The 22,330-nt window shown below is 39.6% G+C and overlaps 1 protein-coding gene across 1 annotated transcript; it reads left to right on the top strand.

Moving 5' to 3' along the window:
* Positions 1–6,610: 6,610 nt before the first annotated feature.
* LOC120570291 (trace amine-associated receptor 13c-like) lies at positions 6,611–7,955 on the top strand. The gene is made up of 2 exons (XM_039818555.1): positions 6,611–6,774; positions 7,139–7,955. The coding sequence occupies exons 1-2, from the start codon at positions 6,611–6,613 to the stop codon at positions 7,953–7,955; spliced, it is 981 nt and encodes a 326-aa protein (XP_039674489.1).
* Positions 7,956–22,330: the final 14,375 nt, after the last annotated feature.

Here is a 22,330-nt window from a genome sequence, read left to right as displayed (position 1 = left end):
CGGTGCTGAAGTCTAAAATGTTTTAGTAGGTCATATCTACCAGACAGAGATAGACTACACGCCTTACACTTCCACATCCCTCCCACACCCCCACCCCAATAGAAAAAGAAATCTAAACAAACTGGGCAAATACAGGTTTAGCTGGACCCTAGCATCATAAGCATGTCAACATTGGAATCAGTCAGTAAGACAAATTCTCTAAACTTAAACCTCAAATAACCATTGAAATCACAAACTTGATGATGGCCGATGACCCCCTTCACCAGTACTCATGTGGTTGGATGGCAGACAAGTGACGTTCTGAAAGAGATCCAATAAATTTACAACCATTAACATATTTAATTTACAACCATTAAAATATTTATGTATTATTTATGTATTCAAAAATATTGGTATAGGTCTCTTGATTGCAATGTGATAATGACCACTGCACACTTGAGCAAAACTAGTCAATGAAATGTTGTCTTTCATATTTCGTCTGTAACATAGGCATATCGTGTTGTTTTTAGGATATATTAGGGCATATAAATGTTAATTTGCAGTTTAATACGTTGCTTATACAAAGACATTTTATTTCAACATATTTCAGTCGATTTTTACTCATCTCAGTAGAGCATTATAGTTTGGTAAAAGCTGTTCATTTATTCACACATAGACGCGATTCATAAAACAGTCTTTTTGCGGTGTGCATACACTATTCCATATCGCGATTAGAACAAGCACTTAATAATAAAAAAAACTTACTATTCAGTTGCTCCTCGAAATTAATTTAAACCAGCACTTCGGAGGTACATTTCCCAGGATTATTCCTCACAGCCTTGCAAAACGACGTAAAGTACTGTAATCTGATTAAACTTGTTGTGTTTATCGAGTTGATGTGGGGGCGTTGAAACGTTTGCATGGATCGCCTCAGATCATTTGCGTTTGAATAACGCATGGGCATGGTCACATTAAAAGATAATAAGCTATAATGAGAACGAGAATGACTGACATCTCTCTCTTTTCATACAGATTACATAAACAGAGAATATGTGTTTTTGTTATGAATCAGAGAATTTAAAAGTACACACTTAAATGATTATAAAGATATATTGCTCATGCCTGGGTGAATAGTATTCGCTGAGTTTTGTTTAAGTTTAGAGACGTGCTCCAAAAAAAAAGTTCACGGTGACGGAGCCAGAAAGCACACCCTGTTTATTTTCTTTATTTTACAAAAGCACAATGTTTTATTTCGATTGTAAGTGGACACATAAAAAATAAGACATTTAACAGTTTATTTTTTCATATTTCTTAAGTCTGTATGACCAAAAATGACGGAGTATTTTAAGTCTACTTTGTTGCTATGTAGAAAAGAAATCGAGCAAAACGCGCGACCCCAGAGAGTTTTAAGCCAAACAATATAAAATAATGTGTTGGACACGTACAAGCATATGGCCGGCAAAACGTGGCGCAAATGGTAGAGAAACACCTTGCTTAACTGCGAGCAGACTATCGGCACGTTAGCTAACATGAATATGCTAGCATGACATTTAGGAGTACAAAAATAACAAACATGCATGACCAAATATTGCTGAAAATGATCAGTCTGCTGATGACTTTATACACATCGTTTTGTTTGCCTTTAGATGGATGAAAACAGATTTTATCTTACCTTTTCCAAATGAATTCCAGGCACGCCAGGCATGTTCTTCACGTGATAATGTCGTTATTTTCCTGGGCACACGTTTGTCATCTCGCGTGATCTCGCTAGTCCATCTTCGGTGCAAGATCAGTCTGACTATATTGAATCACGTTATCTCAACATGACTGAATTTAACAAATGTTAATTTGTTGAATTTCATGCTTATCCTACATGATTTTATCACGTTCACCTTTGAAACATGAAATTATTGTTAAAATTACACGTTACGCTTTTTTTTATGTAATAACCAGCTAATTTTCCTTTTTGAGTGTAAGATCAAATTAGGCCATATTATTAACTTTATTAACAAGAAACACAGATGCCACTGAAGGAATTGATATGTTCCCATTCTTGATTATTACTTGTCGTGATGTTCGTCTCAACACGGAATAAAAAGTGAATATATAAAAGTGATAATGCAACGCCACTTTTGTGTTTTCGTCTAAACATAGCCCTAGATGGGTTTTGAATTAATGTAGTTGACGTTGGACGGTGATGGCATGTGGCTACGAGTCACCATTCTCCCGCTGATCTGGTCAAATGTAGACATCAGAGCAAACAGAGGAAATACGACCCACAGGAGCATTTTCTGCCTTCATATCTAACCCTAACTGACCTAACTAGTTTTAAACAGTCGCAGTTTGGTTAGGTAAATGCACAAAAACTACTTAGATATGTTTAGAAAAAGATCTTGGTTTGTGTTAGATCAGTACATTTGTACATTCTGTTCACACGTAATGCAGAAGGGGACATAATGAAGTAATAAAATAAAAAAAATCACAGTTTATTTTCAAATGGGACCCTAATCCCAGCCTGTGTGGCTGGTGGCCAAAAAAGTTAACTTTAGGCGCTCTTTACAATCATATGGTATTAAAAATTAAAAATGCATTAAAACAAAGTCTTCAGCAAGTTGGCAAATGAGGCAACGTTTGTGTGTATGCTTTGGTGTCTTAATTAGCAGAGCTAAAACTGAAGTGCCAAAACTCATCTCCCAATAGATCAGTGTTTGATGGGCTAAATGACCATTTACTTTGTTGTGTATAGTGGGCATCGTCAGACACACAAACAGTTCCCAACAGGTCCCGTGAGATTTGAGTTGCCTCTCTATGAACAATGTTTGCAGCCCATTAGTGGCTCCTAAAGGCGGTGTGCTGAACCCCTCTGGACAGGACGTTTGTTCACACTTGCATGGGTTAGTCACATGACATCTCGACCAATGAGGTGTCACTGCCAGCAGAGGTGTGAAGACAAATAAGCATCAGCATGAACTCATCAACATATGATGTAATCATTACTGAACAGGACTGTTTTTTCAGTTGATATTGTGTCTGAGAATGCAATAATTTAATCAAGTGTAATTTTTTAGATTTAAAAAAAAGGGATTCAATTAGCATGTGTAATGTGAGAGGGGTTGCTGCCAGTCACAAATCCAAAGAGAATTATCCCACGACTGTGCAGCTCCTCTCAGCTCTACAGAGTTTTTAACTCACTGGTATTTTGGTTTTAAGGCCCAAACCTTTACTGTTATTGTTCACTCTCACAGTTCTTATAATAATAATAATAATAATTCCATACATGTATATAGCACTTTATGATAGACATCTTAAAGGTCTTTGGGGGGGACCACACTCTACCACCACCAATATTCCTTACGATGCCAGACACTCACCTCTCATCATAAAACCCACTGTACCAAAGAGTTTGGTGTAGCTCAGCAGCAGTGGTGGAGGAAGTACTGAATCTCAGTACTTAAGTAAAAGTACCAATAACCAGAGACATATTTACTTTAGCAAAAGTAGAAGTACAACGATGACAACCCTACTTAAATAAAAGTAAAAACTACTGATTTTAAATGTTCTTTTAAGTATTAAAAGTAAAAGTACTTGCATAACAATTTATTCTCTTAATGTCTATATTCTAATAATTATGTATAAGTATGGGCCATGGCATTTTAATTAAGTTAGTTTTAGGTTAATGTATATGGAGTAAATATTTATTCATAATTCAAATTGAAAGTCCAAAGAGAAATTGAAAGTCCAAAGAGAAAACAAAGTGAGATGAAATTAAAAATATTATTTATTTATTTTTAATTTTCCATTTGGCTTTGGCTTTTGAATTTAATATTTGGCTTTTGAATTTCAATTTATCATTGGCTTTTAATTTTCATTTAATATTTGGCTTTTGAATTTCAATTTAACATTGACTTCTTTTGGACTTGACACATGTCAATGTAAATGAGGAGGCGTGGCCCAAAGGCTGGTGGGAGGGTCTGAAACAAAAGGGGTGCAGAGGCACCTTATGAACAGCATGTGAGCTGACTGTTGGGGAGCACCTGCACAACCAGGCTGGCTTGGCCTCTTATTTCACATGATAGAAAATGATGATGTAGGCTAAACACAAACGACATTTCATGCAACAACCGTGAAGTTTTCATGTAGTTACTATAATTGGGCCCGTGTTAATGAGGACTAGATTAGGACTGTATTTAAAGCTGATTCTGGTTCCCATTGTTGTGAGTACATGTTGGAGAATAGCGCGGACACGCACCTCACACCGCGCGCACCCCCCGGAGAAAAAAGTGAGAGAAAGAAAAAGGAGAGGTCGCAGTTTGGACGATGACGATCCGGTTGAGATTGTGTGTGTGTGTCCTCGAGATCTGACAACACACAAACACACGTAGCAGAGCTACCCACACCCATGTTTCTACTGCTGCTTAATTAAATAAAACATCAAAAGAGAGAAGTTGTCTGAGTCTGTGTTTTAAACAGATACACCTGGGGCGAAGTTGGGAATTTCTATTGGGTTTTTCTGGTTCTGCATCTTTTGGCCAAGTGAATGCTTTCAGTGTTATTTTGTAGTGCTAACAACAAGACTACGCCAGCGAAATTCATGCAGACTGAAAAGGAGAGGACAGATGGGAGGTGGGAAGGCCTGAGGCTTGCTGACTGTTAGGCTATGCTAGCAGGCCGAGAATCAGAATAGTTAGAAGTCAGCAGGGAATCAAGCAGAGGGCTGAGAATACAGCTATTAGAAGGTAATATATGAAGTAGAAGCTAACTCTGACAGCTGTAGGGCAGCTAACATAAACTTTAGCTGTCTCCATGAAGCTGCCAGCTAACGTTAAGCTCTTATAACTTGTGACACAGTTAGGAAACAAGAACGAGCTAACTAATGGTAACACTAGCATTTTGGCTCGGTTTATGTCGATTTTAAAGTCATGTTAAAACTATTTCCCATCCTTCTTCCGATTTCCCGTCACAGCCTGTTGAATGACAATAGATTACCACCACCTGCTGGTATTTATTGGTAGTTATTTCATTTGCTTGATGCGCATAACATACATGGTACTTGGCCATCGGCTGTAGTCTCTGTGGCATGTCCGAGTGCTAATTTTGGGACAAGACGAGGTGGGCCGACGCCACAGTCGGCCTTTGTTGCCACTAGTTACTGGCTGTCAGCTCGGTGTGACAGGGCCTTTTGTTTTGCAAGTCTTGTTACCCAATCATTTATTCCAGTTCCCTGCCCACTCCAGCTGTGCCTTGTCTAGTTCCTTGTGTATTTAACCTGTCATGTTGAGTTCTTTTGTCTCTTTGTTTGTCATTGTGCCCTTGGCACCTCATGTTCATCCTGTAATAGTTTTCCAGTGTTTATTCCTTGGAGTAGTACATAGTAAGACCTTTTGTTTCTCTATCCTGGCTGTTGCTGTCTCTGCAATTTGGGTCTGAACCTTCACAACCCTGACAGGAAAGACATCAGTGTCCAACAGAGATTATGATGCTGAAGTTTAAATGTGGAGAAAATGAAAATGGTAGAAAGAGAAAAATCAGTTGCATGACATTTCTTGGCAGAAAGCTTCCAGAGCTGCAGCTTCTCTCCTACTACCACTGATGAAGAAGAGACGGGACGAAGCAGAGGTCAGCACATGGTCTGATGTTAGCTAACATTAGCCTCACCATCTTCTCACTCACAATTAACATAAGCTAATAAATGTTAGCCAAATATGCAAATATCTGAACTCAAATGGCTAGTTCCTCGGACAGCAAACCACAGATTGTAAATATGATGGACGTAGCATCTGACTGCTGTTTTGATTCTGGGAGTTTGCATTTTGGCCAACACTATCTTGGTATTTTGAAGACAGAAGTGACCATATTTGGTCAGCTGGGTAGAAAGACACAGCTTAGCCACCGTCGTGTATGGTTTCACTGGCCCTGCACTAAGCTAAACACTAGAGAGGAAACATTGCTGATCTCCAAATGGCTGATTCGAGATATCCAGCAGAGTTTTCTGGGCCTATCGGTGGGATTGTTATGGAAAAAATACACACGGTGATACTGTAGTAGAGCACATTATGTTTAACCATATATACATCTAATTTAAATGGCTCACATCACTGTATTTTGTGAGTTAATTTATTATTGTATGTGGCGTTTTCATTTGTCAGGTGCAAATGTGTCAACAAAACAGAGTGTTTGCAGAGACACCGTCTCTGCATACAGACTTTTGTGCCTCCCGAGTCAATTGTGATTGGGTTAAAGAAATTAAATTTTTTTTTTCCTATCCCAGAATGCATCTGTGGGGTAGCCAGACTGGTCTCCAAAGGGCTGCGTAGACACAGCTGGAAAAGCAAGACTACTGTTTTAGAAACTTGAAAAGTAATCCGTAGGACAATAATAGGACAAAGGAAAGGAAACAAGGGTAGAAAATGACAAAAGAGAGCTTGGATAGAGAGACAGTGAGAAAGGCAGGGTTACAGAGAGAGCAATGATGATGGTGGGATGTGCAGAGCAAGGGAGGAGGGACATCAGAGTCAAACAGGGACTGAGAAAGAGGAGGGGATGAAGAGAATGTGAGAGAGATAATTCAGTTACATGACTCAGGTTTGTTCAGAAAGCTGCCAGAGCTGCAGCTATCTGCAGATCTCTGCAGATGGAGGTTGAGGACAGACCCGAGCTCTGCTTTCCACAGTTCCCAAACACCTCCTGTATAAAGTCCTCGCCTTGGCCCCAAACAGTTACCATTATGTTCTACTCCATCTCTCTAATCACTGTGGTTCTCAACCTGTTCATCATCATCTCTATCTCCCACTTCAGGCAGATATTAACTTCTCAGCTTCTCTGTACAGGAATTGTAACTTAAAAATATGAACAGCCGCTGTATATTTAGAAGAATTGTCTTTGAGCTAGTACTGAATAATGTTGCTCCAAATGTCTGACTTTGATGCCAGAGACTGTTGTTCATGTCCACTCTCTTAACAATATAATATATAATATTAAGCATTGTTTCTGTCCACCGTGACCTCAACCAAGTCATTTTAACTGTTTACACTTAAACATATGGTTACTACTGATGTGGTGGAACGGAATATATATAAACTCATGTGGATTTGTATTTTCATTTTGAATACTTGTTTTGTCACTCTTGTTGGTTAAATGGTGCTTTTCTCTTTCCCTCCAGACAGCTCCACACACCCACCAACATCCTCCTCCTCTCTCTGGCTGTCTCAGACCTTATAGTGGGCCTCGTGCTGATGCCGGTACAAATTTTCAACAGAACATCCTGTTGGGTTTTTGGTGACTTTGTGTGTGCTACATATATTTCTATTTCCATCATCATTCCCTCAGCCTCAATAGGTGACATAGTTCTCATATCAGTTGACCGTTATGTGGCTATTTGTTACCCTCTGCATTACACCACTAAAATCACTGTGAGAAGAGTTAAATTCTGTGTTTGTCTGTGTTGGCTCTGGTATTTTACCTACAGCCTTCTCATTGTAAAGGATCTTCCGACTCAAACAGGGAGTTATAAACCCTGCTATGGAGCATGTGGTCTGTCCCCTGATAACGGCTTACTGATTTTTGATCTTTTTCTTAACTTTATTGTTCCAGTTACTGTTATCGTAGCTCTGTATCTGAGAGTATTTGCCGTGGCTGTGTCTCAGGCTCGTGCCATGCGCTCTCACATTACAGCTGTCACACTCCAGCATTCAGTGACTCCAAAGGCAAAGAAATCAGAGTTGAAAGCAGCCAGGAAGCTTGGTGTTCTTGTACTTGTTTTTCTAATATGTATATCCCCGTTATACATCATAGGATGGTTAGATTACAACTGGATTGTAGCTCCACTTCTAGACGCTTCAGTCATTCTGTTTTTGTCTAACTCTTGTCTAAACCCTGTGATCTATGCCTTCTTGTACCCCTGGTTTAGAAAAGCAGTTAAACTCATTGTAACTCTTCAGATACTGCAGCCTGGCTCCTCTGAGACCAACATGCTGTAGAGAGGCGGTGGAGGGACTGAGATCAGACTCGGTCTAAGGAGAAATGAATGAATATGTTCCTGCTGTTCAGTGAGTGAATTATCAAATACAGAAAGTGAAGATATGATTACCCATCAATTAAAAGACCTGTGTTTCAGCTATTGCTTGTTGTACACTTTTCCTCTCTGCAAAGAGTCCTAAGCACCATATACTGTCTCTAGGTAATCACCGGTTTAATGCAAGTTTTAAATTCACTGACACTTATGAATGGTGTTTTCTTCCCAGGGAACCATTTCTCCTTTTGATGGAAACATTTCACAAATACAGCTTTGAACTTATGTCTCTATGTTTGGTCACAGCATCATCTCTGTGATTAGTGTCCATGTTGTTGCTAACAGAAAGTCCAGGCCTGCTGGGCTCCTGTTTCACAGAGAAAAAGATGCCCCTGAACAGCCACACTTTCCCGTCAAGTAGAGAAAACCATCAGCTGTTGTTTATCAGATACAACTGTCAGCACAAAAGATCATGTTCTCTTTCAGCTCAGGGAGAAAAGTTGTTTTTTCACTTTAGTGCCATTCATGTTTGATCCCTGTATCACATTTCTTACTATGACACAAATATTTAAAGCACTATTAATATAAATGTCAGGTACATTTACCTTATTTTCAACGAATTATGTGAATGCGATGGGTTGCCATTTAAAATCATTTTTATTAGAAAGATTATTGCATTGCATTATGCATTCAATTGTACATAGCATTGTGTTTTTTTTTTTTAAAGTTGCATGAAATATAATAAACAAGACATATTCATAATGTAACTCCATGTGGAGTGGTCTGGACTGGTCAAGAAAAACCACAAGAGACAATAATGATACGTTGAAACACAGAACAAAAAATAAATAAAACTACAGTAACAGTAAAAGCTACAAAGGGGGGGGGGTTGAGAGAATGTGTTTACCGTGTCTCTAAGAACACGGGTCACCAGGGGTTACAAGCCTGCAGGGCATTAATCAGTTAAACAGACAGAACCAGATACTCTTACTGGCCGTTTTCCATCATCCCTAATTCTCACTAAGTGATAGGCATTTCAGAGCTATGAAGCTGCATTAGACAAGATTTTGTGAAAAAACGCAGCCCTTTCATTCATTTAAATATTATAGGGCCACTCTGTTGAGGCAGTAGGGCTTTGTTAAATAAAAAGAGCAGTGGTACAACTTTTGCTGGCAGGTAATGTGATGTCATCCAGAAAGGTGTCGCGTCTGTAAATAGGGTCAGGAAAGGAGGGATTAATTAAAGTCAGAGAGTAACTAGGGCTAGGGTTAAATATGATGGAAACGTATTTCATTGTTTAGGTGTCTTATTAGCCTTCATACTCCTGGGTGTCTGAGTGGGATTGTTGCATTCAAACCTGCCCAAACGAACCGCACCAAGGGGGAAAACCAACCCTAGTGTGATTCAACCAAACTAAATGAGACAGGTGTTAAAGCCTGTGCCATGCAACAATTATTGTTCAGTGTAGAGCTACATTATCTGCAAACTCAAACTGCCACAGTTATTCATGAGATGCTCTGCTGACTTGCCAGAAGGTAAATAGTGGTGTAGTCAAGTCAACGTTTGTCAAGTCCAAGACCAGAACTAGTCAAGACCGAGTCTAAATGAGAAACAGAAAAAGAGAATCCTCTTCAAGACCGCTTAGATACTTGTTCATAATGTATGTGATGAAAGAGACACTATATCTTTTATTTTAAGATAATCATTTTGCATTATTTTTTGTCATGATCCAAAAGCAAGTGCAGTGTAACAACACTGTAGGATCAAATGAGGCTATAGACAGGTGTCACAGGTGTCACTAAAAACACAGGTGTCCCTAAAAAATACAAATGTTCCCATTTTTGAAACTTATCATTTGTCTTAGGGCTGGGCGATAGGGGGAAAATCAGTTATCACTATATTCTTGACCAAATACCTTGATATCGATATTGCGGCATTAATTTAGAAGAAATCTCAAGATGCAGCCTAAACCAAATACCATCTCAGTGTTTATTTTGGAAGTTTATTTCAATAAGAGTAAAAGAAGACATAGAAGCAAAATAGACCAACATCTCTAGATTGACCAAACATGAGAAGAGTGTCCTGTATTAAACAGTAACTTCATTATTTTGAGTTTTTCAGGTTTTTTTCCTGTAAAATTAACAAAATTAAAGCAACAGCTTTTGTCAGTTTATTGTGAAGATTTTTGTTGAAATTATTTTATAAAAAAGACTTTTTGCAAAATAAACAAATTCTTAGTGAAACTATGTCGCTCTCCTTAGTACAGTCACTTGTTCTAAATATATACTTGAAACTAGTAGCATAGAAAACATGCGCATTGTGGCAGAGTTTCCTTTGGTGTTTGTGATCAACCTGGTGAATACTAAAAAGCTTATGTGTGAACTATATCATTTTGTGTTTATTAAAAACTATTAAACAATTGCGTAAGGGAAATAAGATCAATTGGTAAGGTAGTCAGAGTTGTGTTAATAGATTGAGAGTTTTGTTCATATTTCATATTAATGATTATTTATTAACTATTAAGCCATTGTTTTCCTTGAGGCCCTGCCGCCCAAAATGTCTCTGCACATCCCTGCTAAGATGCGAGGAAAGGAAGCAGGTGTAGGAGTCGAGGAGGAAATTATAGGGCCCTATTTCAACGATCTAAGCGCACAGCGTGACACGCATGGCGCAGGTGCGTTTAGAGCGTTTCCAAATCCACTTTTGGTAGTTTGACGGGGAAAAAGGGAAAAAGTATGAATTGCGAATTTAGAATATTCCATGCCTTTGTCACTACGAAACACATTTCACAGCAGTAGCTTGACAAAAAGAAATGGAATCACACCAAAAACAAGTCAGTACAAAGAAGTATATCTGTAAAACATGGATGTTTTTCAGTTTGGCTGAAAAATTCCAATCTAAAAAGTTGTTTGTATCATTATTCCTTTCAGTGAGGATTTTGAGTTGTTAAACACAGGTGTATATGATAACACGACAGCTCTATTCAATTTTCAGATGTGCTTTCCAACTCAGAATGTCTGCTGTGTGAAAAAACGCTCAGATTTTACTGGCAAATTGGAGTTAAAACTTGTATTTTTATATATTCACGGGTAGAAGGTTGTGAAAATGCGTGTTTCGGGTTGCCTGGAATGCGCCCTTAGTCTGTCCCACCGTTTCTGAGGCCTGAAGCTGCATTTAGACGGACAACAACAATGTGTAAAACACAGCACTCCTATTCATTTACATGAGACCTCTCTGTTGATGCAGCAGGGCTTTGTTAAAATAAAAGGTCAGGGTCATCCAGTAACTAAATTTAACCTGGTACAACTTTTGCTGGCACATTACAACATAACTTAATATGTGTGTGTGGTGTTTCTATGTATGTGTGTATTACAAGAACAGATACTTGCACAAACCAACTCTATGAATGAACTGAAGAGGAAACATTGCTGATCTTCAACTGGCTGAGGCGAGACATCCAGTAGAGTTTTCTGGGCCTATCGGAGGGATTGCTATGGAAACCGTACACAGGGCGATAGTCTGGTAAGAGCAACTGATGTTTAACCATGCATCCATCTAATTTAAGTATCTCACGTTACTCTATTGTGTGAGTTAACTTCATTTAATATCATGTGTGGTGTTTTCATTTTCCAGGTGCGAACGATTCATCGAAACAATTTCCTTCCCAAAACTATTTTGCACAAAATGCTGTTCCTTCTTCTTAAGCCCTATTCGCACGGGATAAGTATTACCTGGGGACCTCTTGTAGTTTATAAATTACCCCCACACGTCTGTATTTCGTCTGGCATTCACACGGGATAACTGAAGTCTGTATTTTACTCAAATTTACAGACATTATCCCCCGGATATGATGTCAAAACTTTTCATTTATAATTGACAACGCAGCCAGTTAGACCCAAAATCACAGAGATGCCGATTCGCACGGGACTAATATTATCACAGGACCTCCGAATTCGGCGAAATATGGTAGGTCATTTGCGGGGGAATTATTACTTTACAAATTACAGACATGACCGATTCGCACGGGATTAAGATCACAGACAACCTCCGCGATTATTACAAATGACTGGAGGTCACCAGGTAATACTTATCCCGTGCGAATAGGGCTTTAGACTCTTAAAGACCAGAGAGGGACAGCTGCAGTCATGAACTCTAGCTTCTCATTTTGTTTAACTTTTTAGCAGAGAAAGTCGAGAAGACCACAAACCGTGTCTCCTTCTGCCTCCTGAGATAAACTATTGTTAAGGCTAATGTAGGGAACAGAGAGCAGAGAGGAAGGTGAGGATGGTTTGACTTTTTGTGATGTCCTTTCTTCAACTATGGCCAGGCTAAAAGATAAAGTTAGAGGGGTGGCTTAACAGAGGTTTTGACTATATGATGATTTGATGTTTAGATTTCAGATTAGTAATGCTCATTCAGTTGTACTGCATGTACCTTTGAATCTGTATTCTCATATTTTGCAAAATATAATAAATGCTCAAAGACCAGACTTTGGTTTAATTCTCAAACAGTCTTTATGAGTTTTCATTTTTATCATTGATATTTACTAAACTCTGCTGCTGCGAGAAAAATTCCACCACAATTTGTGTACAAGAAGACGTTTATCTCATTTTATTTTCGTGGTAGCCAGCACGAAATGGGAACCATCTACACGGAGGTTGGGTTTAGGAAAAGATGAATGGGGAAAGCAAACGTCACACCCCGGGACACGATCCACGGTCTCTGGGTGACACGCGACAACATCAACGGGACGGCAGACGTTGGGTTTTGGAAAAGGAGAATGGGGAAAGGACACATCACACGCCGGAAGACGGCCGCGGGGGACACATGACAGTAACGCGATGGCGGTAGTGATGGAACAACCGACTCTTTTACGTGAATTGGTTCAACCGGACGGCCGTTGGTTGACCTACCGAGTTAATAGATCCGGTCACCGGTTGGCGTGCCCTCGGCGGTGTGGGAGGGGTGATCACGCATTTACTTCCCCCGTCAGGAACCAAGACATCGCGGAAGACTGGAGCGGTTGCGGTTACATTCGGTCTCGACATTATTTACACACTCATACTGACCGACACTAGACTCACGCACTGGCCACGGTTACATCGGTAGCCTGGTGTGCGGTCTCTTCGTGACAGTCTAACTACCATGTAGCAACATTCATTTCTAACATTTAACTTAACTACCAAGATAACATTACATGTATTTGTATGTGATATAATACTTTCCCCTTGGTAATGTAGCGCTTTTGAATTTATATGTTATACAATGCACAGCAAACGTGCCAACGATAAATAAGGCGTTTTTGGGGGATCAGTTGATAACTTAAACTTGCGGAGAACCCAGACACCTGTTTGATTATAGATTCATGTACCCGTACCTTGGTTACGGTCCTTACGGTCTCGTTCAGTAGCCTGGTGCGCTGGTCTCCTAAACTTTAAATAAATACCAAGATAACATGACATGTATTTGTATGTGATGTACTTTCCCATCGATAATGTGTGAATTGCCATGAACACAATCATCTAAGATGCACCAGAAACAAGGCTTGGTTAATAACTCAAACTTGCCGAGAACCAAGACACCGCTTGATTACATTACTCGAGCAGGCCGGCTGGTTGCACGGTTACATTCGGTCTCGTTCAGTAGCCTGGTACGCAGTCTAGGCATAGACCGGGTCTAGGTAGCTCATTTCCTGATTGATTCTACCACCACCACTTGTCGAGAAAAAAGATAAATGAATGAATATATTCCTGCTGTTCAGTGAGTGAGTTATGAAATACAGAAAGTGAAGACATGCTTTCCCATCTTTAAGTCTAAATTGTGTATGATGAACAACTGAAAGGCCTGTGCTTCAGCTTTATCTTGTTGTGTATTGTGTCTCTCTGATGCTGCTGCATTTAAAGAAAGAATCATAAGCACCATATACTGTTTCTAGGTTATCACCCAGTTTAATGCAAGCTTTACATTCACACATGTATTGATCAGTGTCAGAGACAGAACCAGATACTCTTAATGGCCACTGGGGGTGTTAAAGGCTATTTTCCATTTGTCCCAAAATCTCACTAAGTGATGATTGTTTTGAGGTGTGAAGCTGCATTTAGTTTGTGAAAAAACACAAACCCTCTCATTCATTTAAATGGGCCACTCTGTTAAAGCAGCAGGGCTCCTTTTAAAAAATCAACAACAAGAAAACAACAGTGGTACAAGCTTTGCTGGCATGTAATGTGACATCATCCAGAAAGGTCGTGTCTGGGGTTAAGGTCAGGAATGGAGGGATTGATTAGGGTCAGAGGGAGAAACTAGGGTTAGGATTGGCTTAAAACACAACATCTGGGATGGGCACTGCGAGGGACACAAGGGGACCACTGGTGTGAATAAAACACTTAAAAACCTCCTTAAGAAACCAAGTTTGGTTATATAACAGCTGTTTAAATGAAAGCCAGATATTAAAAGCAGGATAAAAGAACCACCGGACAGGACGGACAGCGGGAGAATAAAACTTTAAACACCTTCACACCTGCCCTGGCCTCTCTCTGGGAGACATTACAAAATAAACAATTAAAATCAATTAAAAAGAAAAATAGTGTGTTATGAAAATAAATGCTGCGGCATTGCAATATAAAACAATCTATCCCAATATGAAGGAATATAATTTAACATTAAAAACTACTAAAAACATTTAAATAGTCAAAAATACTATCTGAATTACTTGACCTTGAGATTAAAAGTAAACATACCATTCAAAATTAGTAATAAGTGCTGAGGTTTAAAAGTGCTTAAAAAGTAAAAGTGCCACACAATAAATAACCATAAATAATTTAAAATACACCATAAAATAAAACCACACTGTTAGTCATGCATAAAACCAATGGCATGTGTATTATCATGTTCATATCTTGTGGCAAGTAATTCAATGTGTAATAATAATGTAATATGATAATAACAATAATAATAATAATAATAATAATAATAATAATACATTAAGAATAGATAGAAAAACAATCAAATTATTATTAAAATACAGATAAGGCAGATCAAAAATGATAAATTATACATTTTTAAAAGTATTTATTAAAAAATCTGTAAAACATATTAGGTGGGACCCCCTCTGCAAGTAGAAATTAACCCCCGAAAAGGAAAGAATAATAAAATCTATAAAACATGCTATAAAAGATATAAATATCAAAATAAATACAAAGTCATTATTAAGCATAAATATGGATTAAAGCAATAAGAAAAGTCATAAAAAGAAAATAAAGGAAATATGGAAAAGAAAGGAAAGCAGGGGGGAGGGGGGAGTTAAAAGGTTGGTTATGATGCGCTGCAGAGGAGGTCCAGATAAAACCTGAGGTTCCCACCTCCGTCCACCCTGGAAGTGGTCCAAAAGTTTAAGCCTCCTGTGAAAGGTGTAGCCCCCCCCCCCCCTTTCATCCTTTGGGTGTAGGGATGAAAGTGAGGCCTTTTTCCTGTATACTGGTGTGAGGGAGAGAACAGTAGAGAGATTGGTTCTATTTGAATGAATGGAGGTTGTATTCTGACAGTTGGTCCCTGTTATTAGGTTAATTGCTGTTTCCAGTACTTGAACAACATCTCGGCCGTGTCCGCTGTCCAGTGAATGTTGTCTTTGGCTGGTTGGAAAAGAAATGGTTGATTTCTGCAAGCAAAGTATATTTGGAGGTTATTGTGTTATTGAGGGTTGTTAGTAGGGCCTGTTGCTGTCTGTTCAACCTGTTGGAGAAGATTATTACAGGGATGTAAATGGTGGCGTTAGGAAATGTAGTGTAACCAGTTTTTACCATCTGCTGTAGCTGTTTGAGTATGGTAGTCTGTTGGTGTTCAGAGGAGAAGTTATTAAGTCCAAATGAAAGTATGACGTGTTGTGTTTCTGGTTGTGGGTGTAGTGTTTTTAAGATGGCTGTTATGTGGTGGAAGGTAGCTCCGGGGTAACTGTTAACCTCTATGTGTGGGTCTGTGAAAGATGGAATGTGTGAAAGGTTGGAGTCCCCAAGAAAAAGGGTCCGCTTCCCCACCTCCAGCGACCAGTCTTGTATCTTTTTGAATGTGCGTGGGTGTATGTGTGGTTCCGGGCACCCTGGGGAGCCAGGCTCTGCCGCAGAGACCCTCTTTGGGATAGAGGTGGATAACTCAGATGTTTGGGGTGGAATCAGCTTTTCACTTTTCATTTGTCCCTTTATCATCATCGTTTTGATATCCACCTCACTGATTGGGTTTCTCCCACAGGGCCCCGCAGCTAACAGCTCTGGCTCCCTCTGCTGTTGGTGGGATGTAATGGACTGTAGGTGAAAGAGATGGAAAGGTGTTACTGCAAGGCAGAGCAACATTGGTTATTCCATTGCTGTGTGCAATGTGGGTTGTGTTAGGTAGTGAAGGGGGGGGAGTGGAGGAGGCAGAGGGACAGGCAAGGGACTCAGCCTGAACCAATTCAAGCCGCCGGAGTTTTTTGTCTGACAGTGGGTTAATTTCCACTCCCACCTGTCATCTTAGGTTACGTTTAGAGAGGTAGATTGGGAGCTGAGTCACCTCGCCGGGCCCCCCCTGGCGCCCCCACCTCCAACGTACAGAGGCCTGAAGGACCGGGTTGTTCATCAGAAAGAACTGGTGGAGGGGGGAGGAGGAAGGAGCGGGAGGTAAATAGGGTGGGAAAGAGGGTTGAGGTTACGGTGAGAGGAGTGGAGGGGGGGGAGGATTTTGGGAGAGATAGGAGATGACGTAACTATGAAGGTTGACTTTTCAACAGAAGTAAACAAGGAACTAGAATTGGTTATATTCCTGCTGATGATGTTTGGGTTAAAGGCATGCAGTGGCCTCAATGCAGATGGATCATGGATGCATTATTATTTTCAATAAGCACTGTAAGATCAAATTAGGCCTTATTATTAACTTTATTAACAAGAAACACAGATGCCACTGAAGGAATTGATATGTTCCCATTCTTGATTATTACTTGTCGTGATGTTCGTCTAAACGCGGAATAAAAAGTGAATATATAAAAGTGATAATGCAACGGCACTTTTGTGTTTTCTCTTCAGATCGTTTCCGTCTAAACATAGCCCTAGATGGGTTTTGAATTAATGTAGGTGATGTTGGACGGTGATGGCATGTGGCTACGAGTCATTTATCAAGATCGGGAAATCAACGTACCATTCTCCCGCTGATCTGGTCAAATGTTCAAATGTAGACATCAGAGCAAACAGAGGAAATACGACCCACAGGAGCATTTTCTGACTTCATATCTAACCCTAACTGACCTAACTAGTTTTAAACAGTCACAGTTTGTTAGGTAAATGCACAAAACTACTTAGATATGTTTAGAAAAAGATCTTGGTTTGTGTTAGATCAGTACATTTGTACATTCTGTTCACACGTAATGCAGAAGGGGACATAATGAAGTAATAAAATAAAAAAATCACAGTTTATTTTCAAATGGGACCCTAATCCCAGCCTTTGTGGCTGGTGGCCAAAAAAGTTAACTTTAAGCGCTCTTTACAATCATATGGTACTAAAAATAAAAACTGCATTAAAACAAAGTCTTCAGCAAGTTGGCAAATGAGGCAAGGTTTTTGTGTATGCTTTGGTGTCTTAATTAGCAGATCAGTGTTTGATGGGCTAAATGACCATTTACTTTGTTGTGTATAGTGGGCATCGTCAGACACACAAACAGTTCCCAACAGGTCCCGTGAGATTTGATTTGCCTCTTTATGAACAATGTTTGCAGCCCATTAGTGGCTCCTAGAGGCGGTGTGCTGAACCCCTCTGGACAGGAAGTTTGTTCACACCTGCATGGGTTAGTCAGATGATGACATCTCGACCAATGAGGTGTCACTGCCAGCAGAGGTGTGAAGACAAACAAGCATCAGCATGAACTCATCAACATGTGATGCAATCATTACTGAACAGGACTATTTTTTCAGTTGATATTGTGTCTGAGAATGCAATAATTTAATCAAGTGGAATTTTTTAGATTTTAAAAAAAAGGGATTCAATTAGCATGTGTAATGTGAGAGGGGTTGCTGCCAGTCACAAATCCACAGAGAATTATCCCCCGACTGTGCAGCTCCTCTCAGCTCTACAGAGAGTTTTTAACTCACTGGTATTTTGGTTTTAAGACCCAAACCTTTACTGTTATTGTTCACTCTCATAGTTCTTATAATAATAATAATAATAATAATAATAATAATTCCATACATGTATATAGCACTTTATGATAGACATCTTAAAGCTCTTCGGGGGGGACCACACTCTACCACCACCAATATGCCTTACGATGCCAGACACTCACCTCTCATCATAAAACCCACTGTACCAAAGAGTTTGGTGTAGCTCAGCCGCAGTGGTGGAGGAAGTACTGAATCTCAGTACTTAAGTAAAAGTACAAATAACCAGAGACATATTTACTTTAGCAAAAGTAGAAGTACAACGATGACAACCCTACTTAAATAAAAGTAAAAACTACTGATTTTAAATGTTCTTTTAAGTATTAAAAGTAAAAGTACTTGCATAACAATTTATTCTCTTAATGTCTATATTCTAATAATTATGTATAAGTATGGGCCATGGCATTTTAATTAAGTTAGTTTTAGGTTAATGTATATGGAGGCAATATTTATTCATAATTCAAATTGAAAGTCCAAAGAGAAATTGAAAGTCCAAAGAGAAAACAAAGCGAGATGAAATTAAAAATATTATTTATTTATTTTTAATTTTCCATTTGGCTTTGGCTTTTGAATTTAATATTTGGCTTTTGAATTTCAATTTCTCATTGGCTTTTAATTTTCATTTAATATTTGGCTTTTGAATTTCAATTTAACATTGACTTCTTTTGGACTTGACACATGTCAATGTAAATGAGGAGGCTTGGCCCAAAGGCTGGTGGGAGGGTCTGAAACGAATGGGGGGAGTGCGGGCACCTTCATGAACAGCATGTGAGCTGACTGTTGGGGAGCACCTGCACAACCAGGCTGGCTTGGCCTCTTATTTCACATGCATAGAAAATGATGATGTAGGCTAAACACACACGTTACACTCATGCAACAACCGTGAAGTTTTCATGTAGTTACTATAATTGGGCCCGTGTTAATGAGGACTAGATTAGGACTGTATTTAAAGCTGATTCTGGTTCCCATTGTTGTGAGTACATGTTGGAGAATAGCGAGGACACGCACCTCACACCGCGCGCACCACCCGGAGAAAAAAGTGAGAGAATGAAAAAGGAGAGGTCGCAGTTTGGACGATGACGATCCGGTTGAGATTTTATGCGTGTGTGCGTCCTCGAGATCTGACAACACACAAACACACGTAGCAGAGCTACCCACACCCATGTTTCTACTGCTGCTTAATTAAATAAAACATCAAAAGAGAGAAGTTGTCTGAGTCCGTGTTTTAAACAGATACACCTGGGGCGAAGTTGGGAACCAGAATCAGCTTTAAATACAGTCCTAATCTAGTCCTCTCTAACACGGGCCCAATTATAGTAACTACATGAAAACTTCACGGTTGTTGCATGAAATGTCGTTTGTGTTTAGCCTACATTATCATTTTCTATCATGTGAAATAAGAGGCCAAGCCAGCCTGGTTGTGAAGCTGCAGACAGGTGCTCCCCAACTGTCAGCTCCCATGCTGTTCATAAGGTGCCTCTGCACCCCTTTCGTTTCAGACCCTCCCACCAGCCTTTGGGCCACGCCTCCTCATTTACATTGACATGTGTCAAGTCCAAACGAAAAGGCAATGTTAAATTGAAATTCAAAAGCCAAATATTAAATGAAAATTAAAAGCCAAATATTAAATTCAAAAGCCAAAGCCAAATGGAAAATAAAAAATAAAAAAATGATATTTTTAATTTCATCTCGCTTTGTTTTCTCTTTGGACTTTCAATTTCTCTTTGGACTTTCAATTTGAATTATGAATAAATATTTCCTCCATAAATGTAATTGTGCTTACCATCTATGGCCCAGTTTACATTCTGACTCACAATTCTGGTTATCTATCAGGGTGATCTGCATGAAGCTCGACTTTGCATTATTTCCCACGGGAAATTTATTTAGCGAGAACACACAAGCTTGAACAACAAGTACGTGACTTCACAGCTGAGGAGGACCAGGAGTGTTTTTTAGATAAATATACGGGTTGTATATTAACCCTATGTGAACGGCTGCTTCACGTATGACCAAGCAGAGAATTGGGATCGGGAGCAGCGGTAGCAATTGAGCAAACATTACATAAGGGCACAAAGTATAAAAGTGCCAATTTCTGTGTAAGAAAACAGGTCAAAACAGATCACAGGTGGACAGGTCAAACAAAATCAGGACTTTCACCCAGGAGACCAGGGATCATGTCCTCTTTGAAAACAAAAGTAGTGGGTAGTATTTTCTTGCCAACGATAGGGTGTCAATTAATGAAATGCTCCTCTGGGTCGTATAAGAGGGTAGGGATAAACAACCTATATTGTCATTGGTTTAGAAGACTTTTACAATCCTACTTTTTCTGGTTCTGCATCTTTTCGCCAAGTGAATGCTTTCAGTGTTATTTTGTAGTGCTAACAACAAGACTACGCCAGCGAAATTCATTCAGACTGCAAAGGAGAGGACAGATGGGAGGCGGGAAGGCCCGAGGCTTGCTGACTGTTAGGCTATGCTAGCAGGCCGAGAATCAGAATAGTTAGAAGTCAGCAGGGAATCAAGCAGAGGGCTGAGAATACAGCTATAGAAGGTAATATATGAAGTTGAAGCTAACTCTGACAGCTGTAAGGCAGCTAACATAAACTTTAGCTGTCTCCATGAAGCTGCCAGCTAAAATTAAGCTCTTATAACTTGTGACGCAGTAAGGAAACAAGAACGAGCTAACTAATAGTAACATAAGCATTTTGGCTCGGTTTATGTCGATTTTAAAGTCATGTTAAAACTATTTCCCATCCTTCTTCCGATTTCCTTGAATGACAATAGATTACCACCACCTGCTGGTATTTATTGGTAGTTATTTCATTTGCTTGATGCCCATAACATACATTGTACTTGGCCGTCGGCTGTAGTCTCTGTGGTATGTCCGAGTGCTAATTTTGGGCCAAGACAAAGACGAGGTGGGCCGACGCCACAGTCGGCCTTCGTTGCCACCAGTTCCTGGCTGTCAGCTCGGTGTGTCAGGGCCTTTTGTTTTGCAAGTCTTGTTACCTAATCATTTATTCCAGTTCCCTGCACACTTCAGCTGTGCCTTGTCTAGTTCCTTGTGTATTTAACCTGTCATGTTCTTTGAGTTCTTTTGTCTTTTTGTTGAGTTTTGTTTGTCATTGTGCCCTTGGCACCTCATGTTCATCCTGTAATAGTATTCCAGTGTGTATTCCTTGGAGTAATACATAGTAAGACCTTTTGTTTCTCTATCCTGGCTGTTGCTGTCTCTGCCTTTTGGGTCTGAAACTGTACAACCCTGACAGGAAAGACATCAGTGTCCACCAGAGATTATGATGGAGAAGTGTAAATGTGGAGAAAATGAAAATGGTAGAAAGAGAAAAATCAATTGCATGACATTTCTTGGCAGAAAGCTTCCAGAGCTGCAGCTTCTCTCCTACTACCACTGATGAGGAAGAGACGGGAAGAAGCAGAGGTCTGCACAAGGTCTGATGTTAGCTAACATTAGCCTCACCGTCTTCTCACTCACAATTAACATAAGCTAATAAATGTTAGCCAAATATGCAAATATCCGAACTCAATTGGCTAGTTCCTCGGACAGCAAACCATAGATTGTAAATATGATGGACGTAGCATCTGACTGCTGTTTTGATTCTGGGAGTTTGCATTTTGGCCAACACTATCTTGGTATTTTTAAGACAGAAGTGACCATATTTGGTCAGCTGGGGAGAAAGACACAGTTTAGCCACCATCATGTATGGTTTCACTGGCCCTGCACTAAGCTAAACGCTAGAGAGGAAACATTGCTGATCTCCAAATGGCTGATTCGAGATATCCAGCAGAGTTTTCTGGACCTATCGGTGGGATTGTTATGGAAAAAATACACACGGTGATACTCTAGTAGAGCACATGATGTTTAACCAGACATACATCTAATTTAAATAGCTCACATCACTGTATTTTGTGAGTTAAGTTAATTTATTATTTTATGTGGCGTTTCTCATGTCAAGTGCAAATGTGTCAACAAAACAGAGTGTTTGCAGAGCCACCGTCTCTTTATACAGACTTTTGCGCCTCCCGAGTCAATTGTGATTGGGTTAAAGAAATGAATTTTTTTTTTCCTATCCCAGAATGCATCTATGGGGTAGCCAGACTGTTCTCCAAAGGGCTGTGTAGACACAGCTGGCAAAGCAAGACTACTGTT

The sequence above is a fragment of the Perca fluviatilis genome, chromosome 12, assembly GCF_010015445.1.
Source record: "Perca fluviatilis chromosome 12, GENO_Pfluv_1.0, whole genome shotgun sequence".
NCBI lineage: Eukaryota > Metazoa > Chordata > Actinopteri > Perciformes > Percidae > Perca > Perca fluviatilis.
This window is presented reverse-complemented; position numbering and strand designations above follow the sequence as displayed.

Excerpts from the sequence above, each read along its gene's own strand:
- LOC120570291 (XM_039818555.1), top strand. The coding sequence starts at position 6,611 with ATGGAGGTTGAGGACAGACCCGAGCTCTGCTTTCCACAGTTCCCAAAC. Across the intron at positions 6,775-7,138 it reads ATCTCTATCTCCCACTTCAG|ACAGCTCCACACACCCACCA; the intron begins GCAGATATTAAC and ends CTTTCCCTCCAG.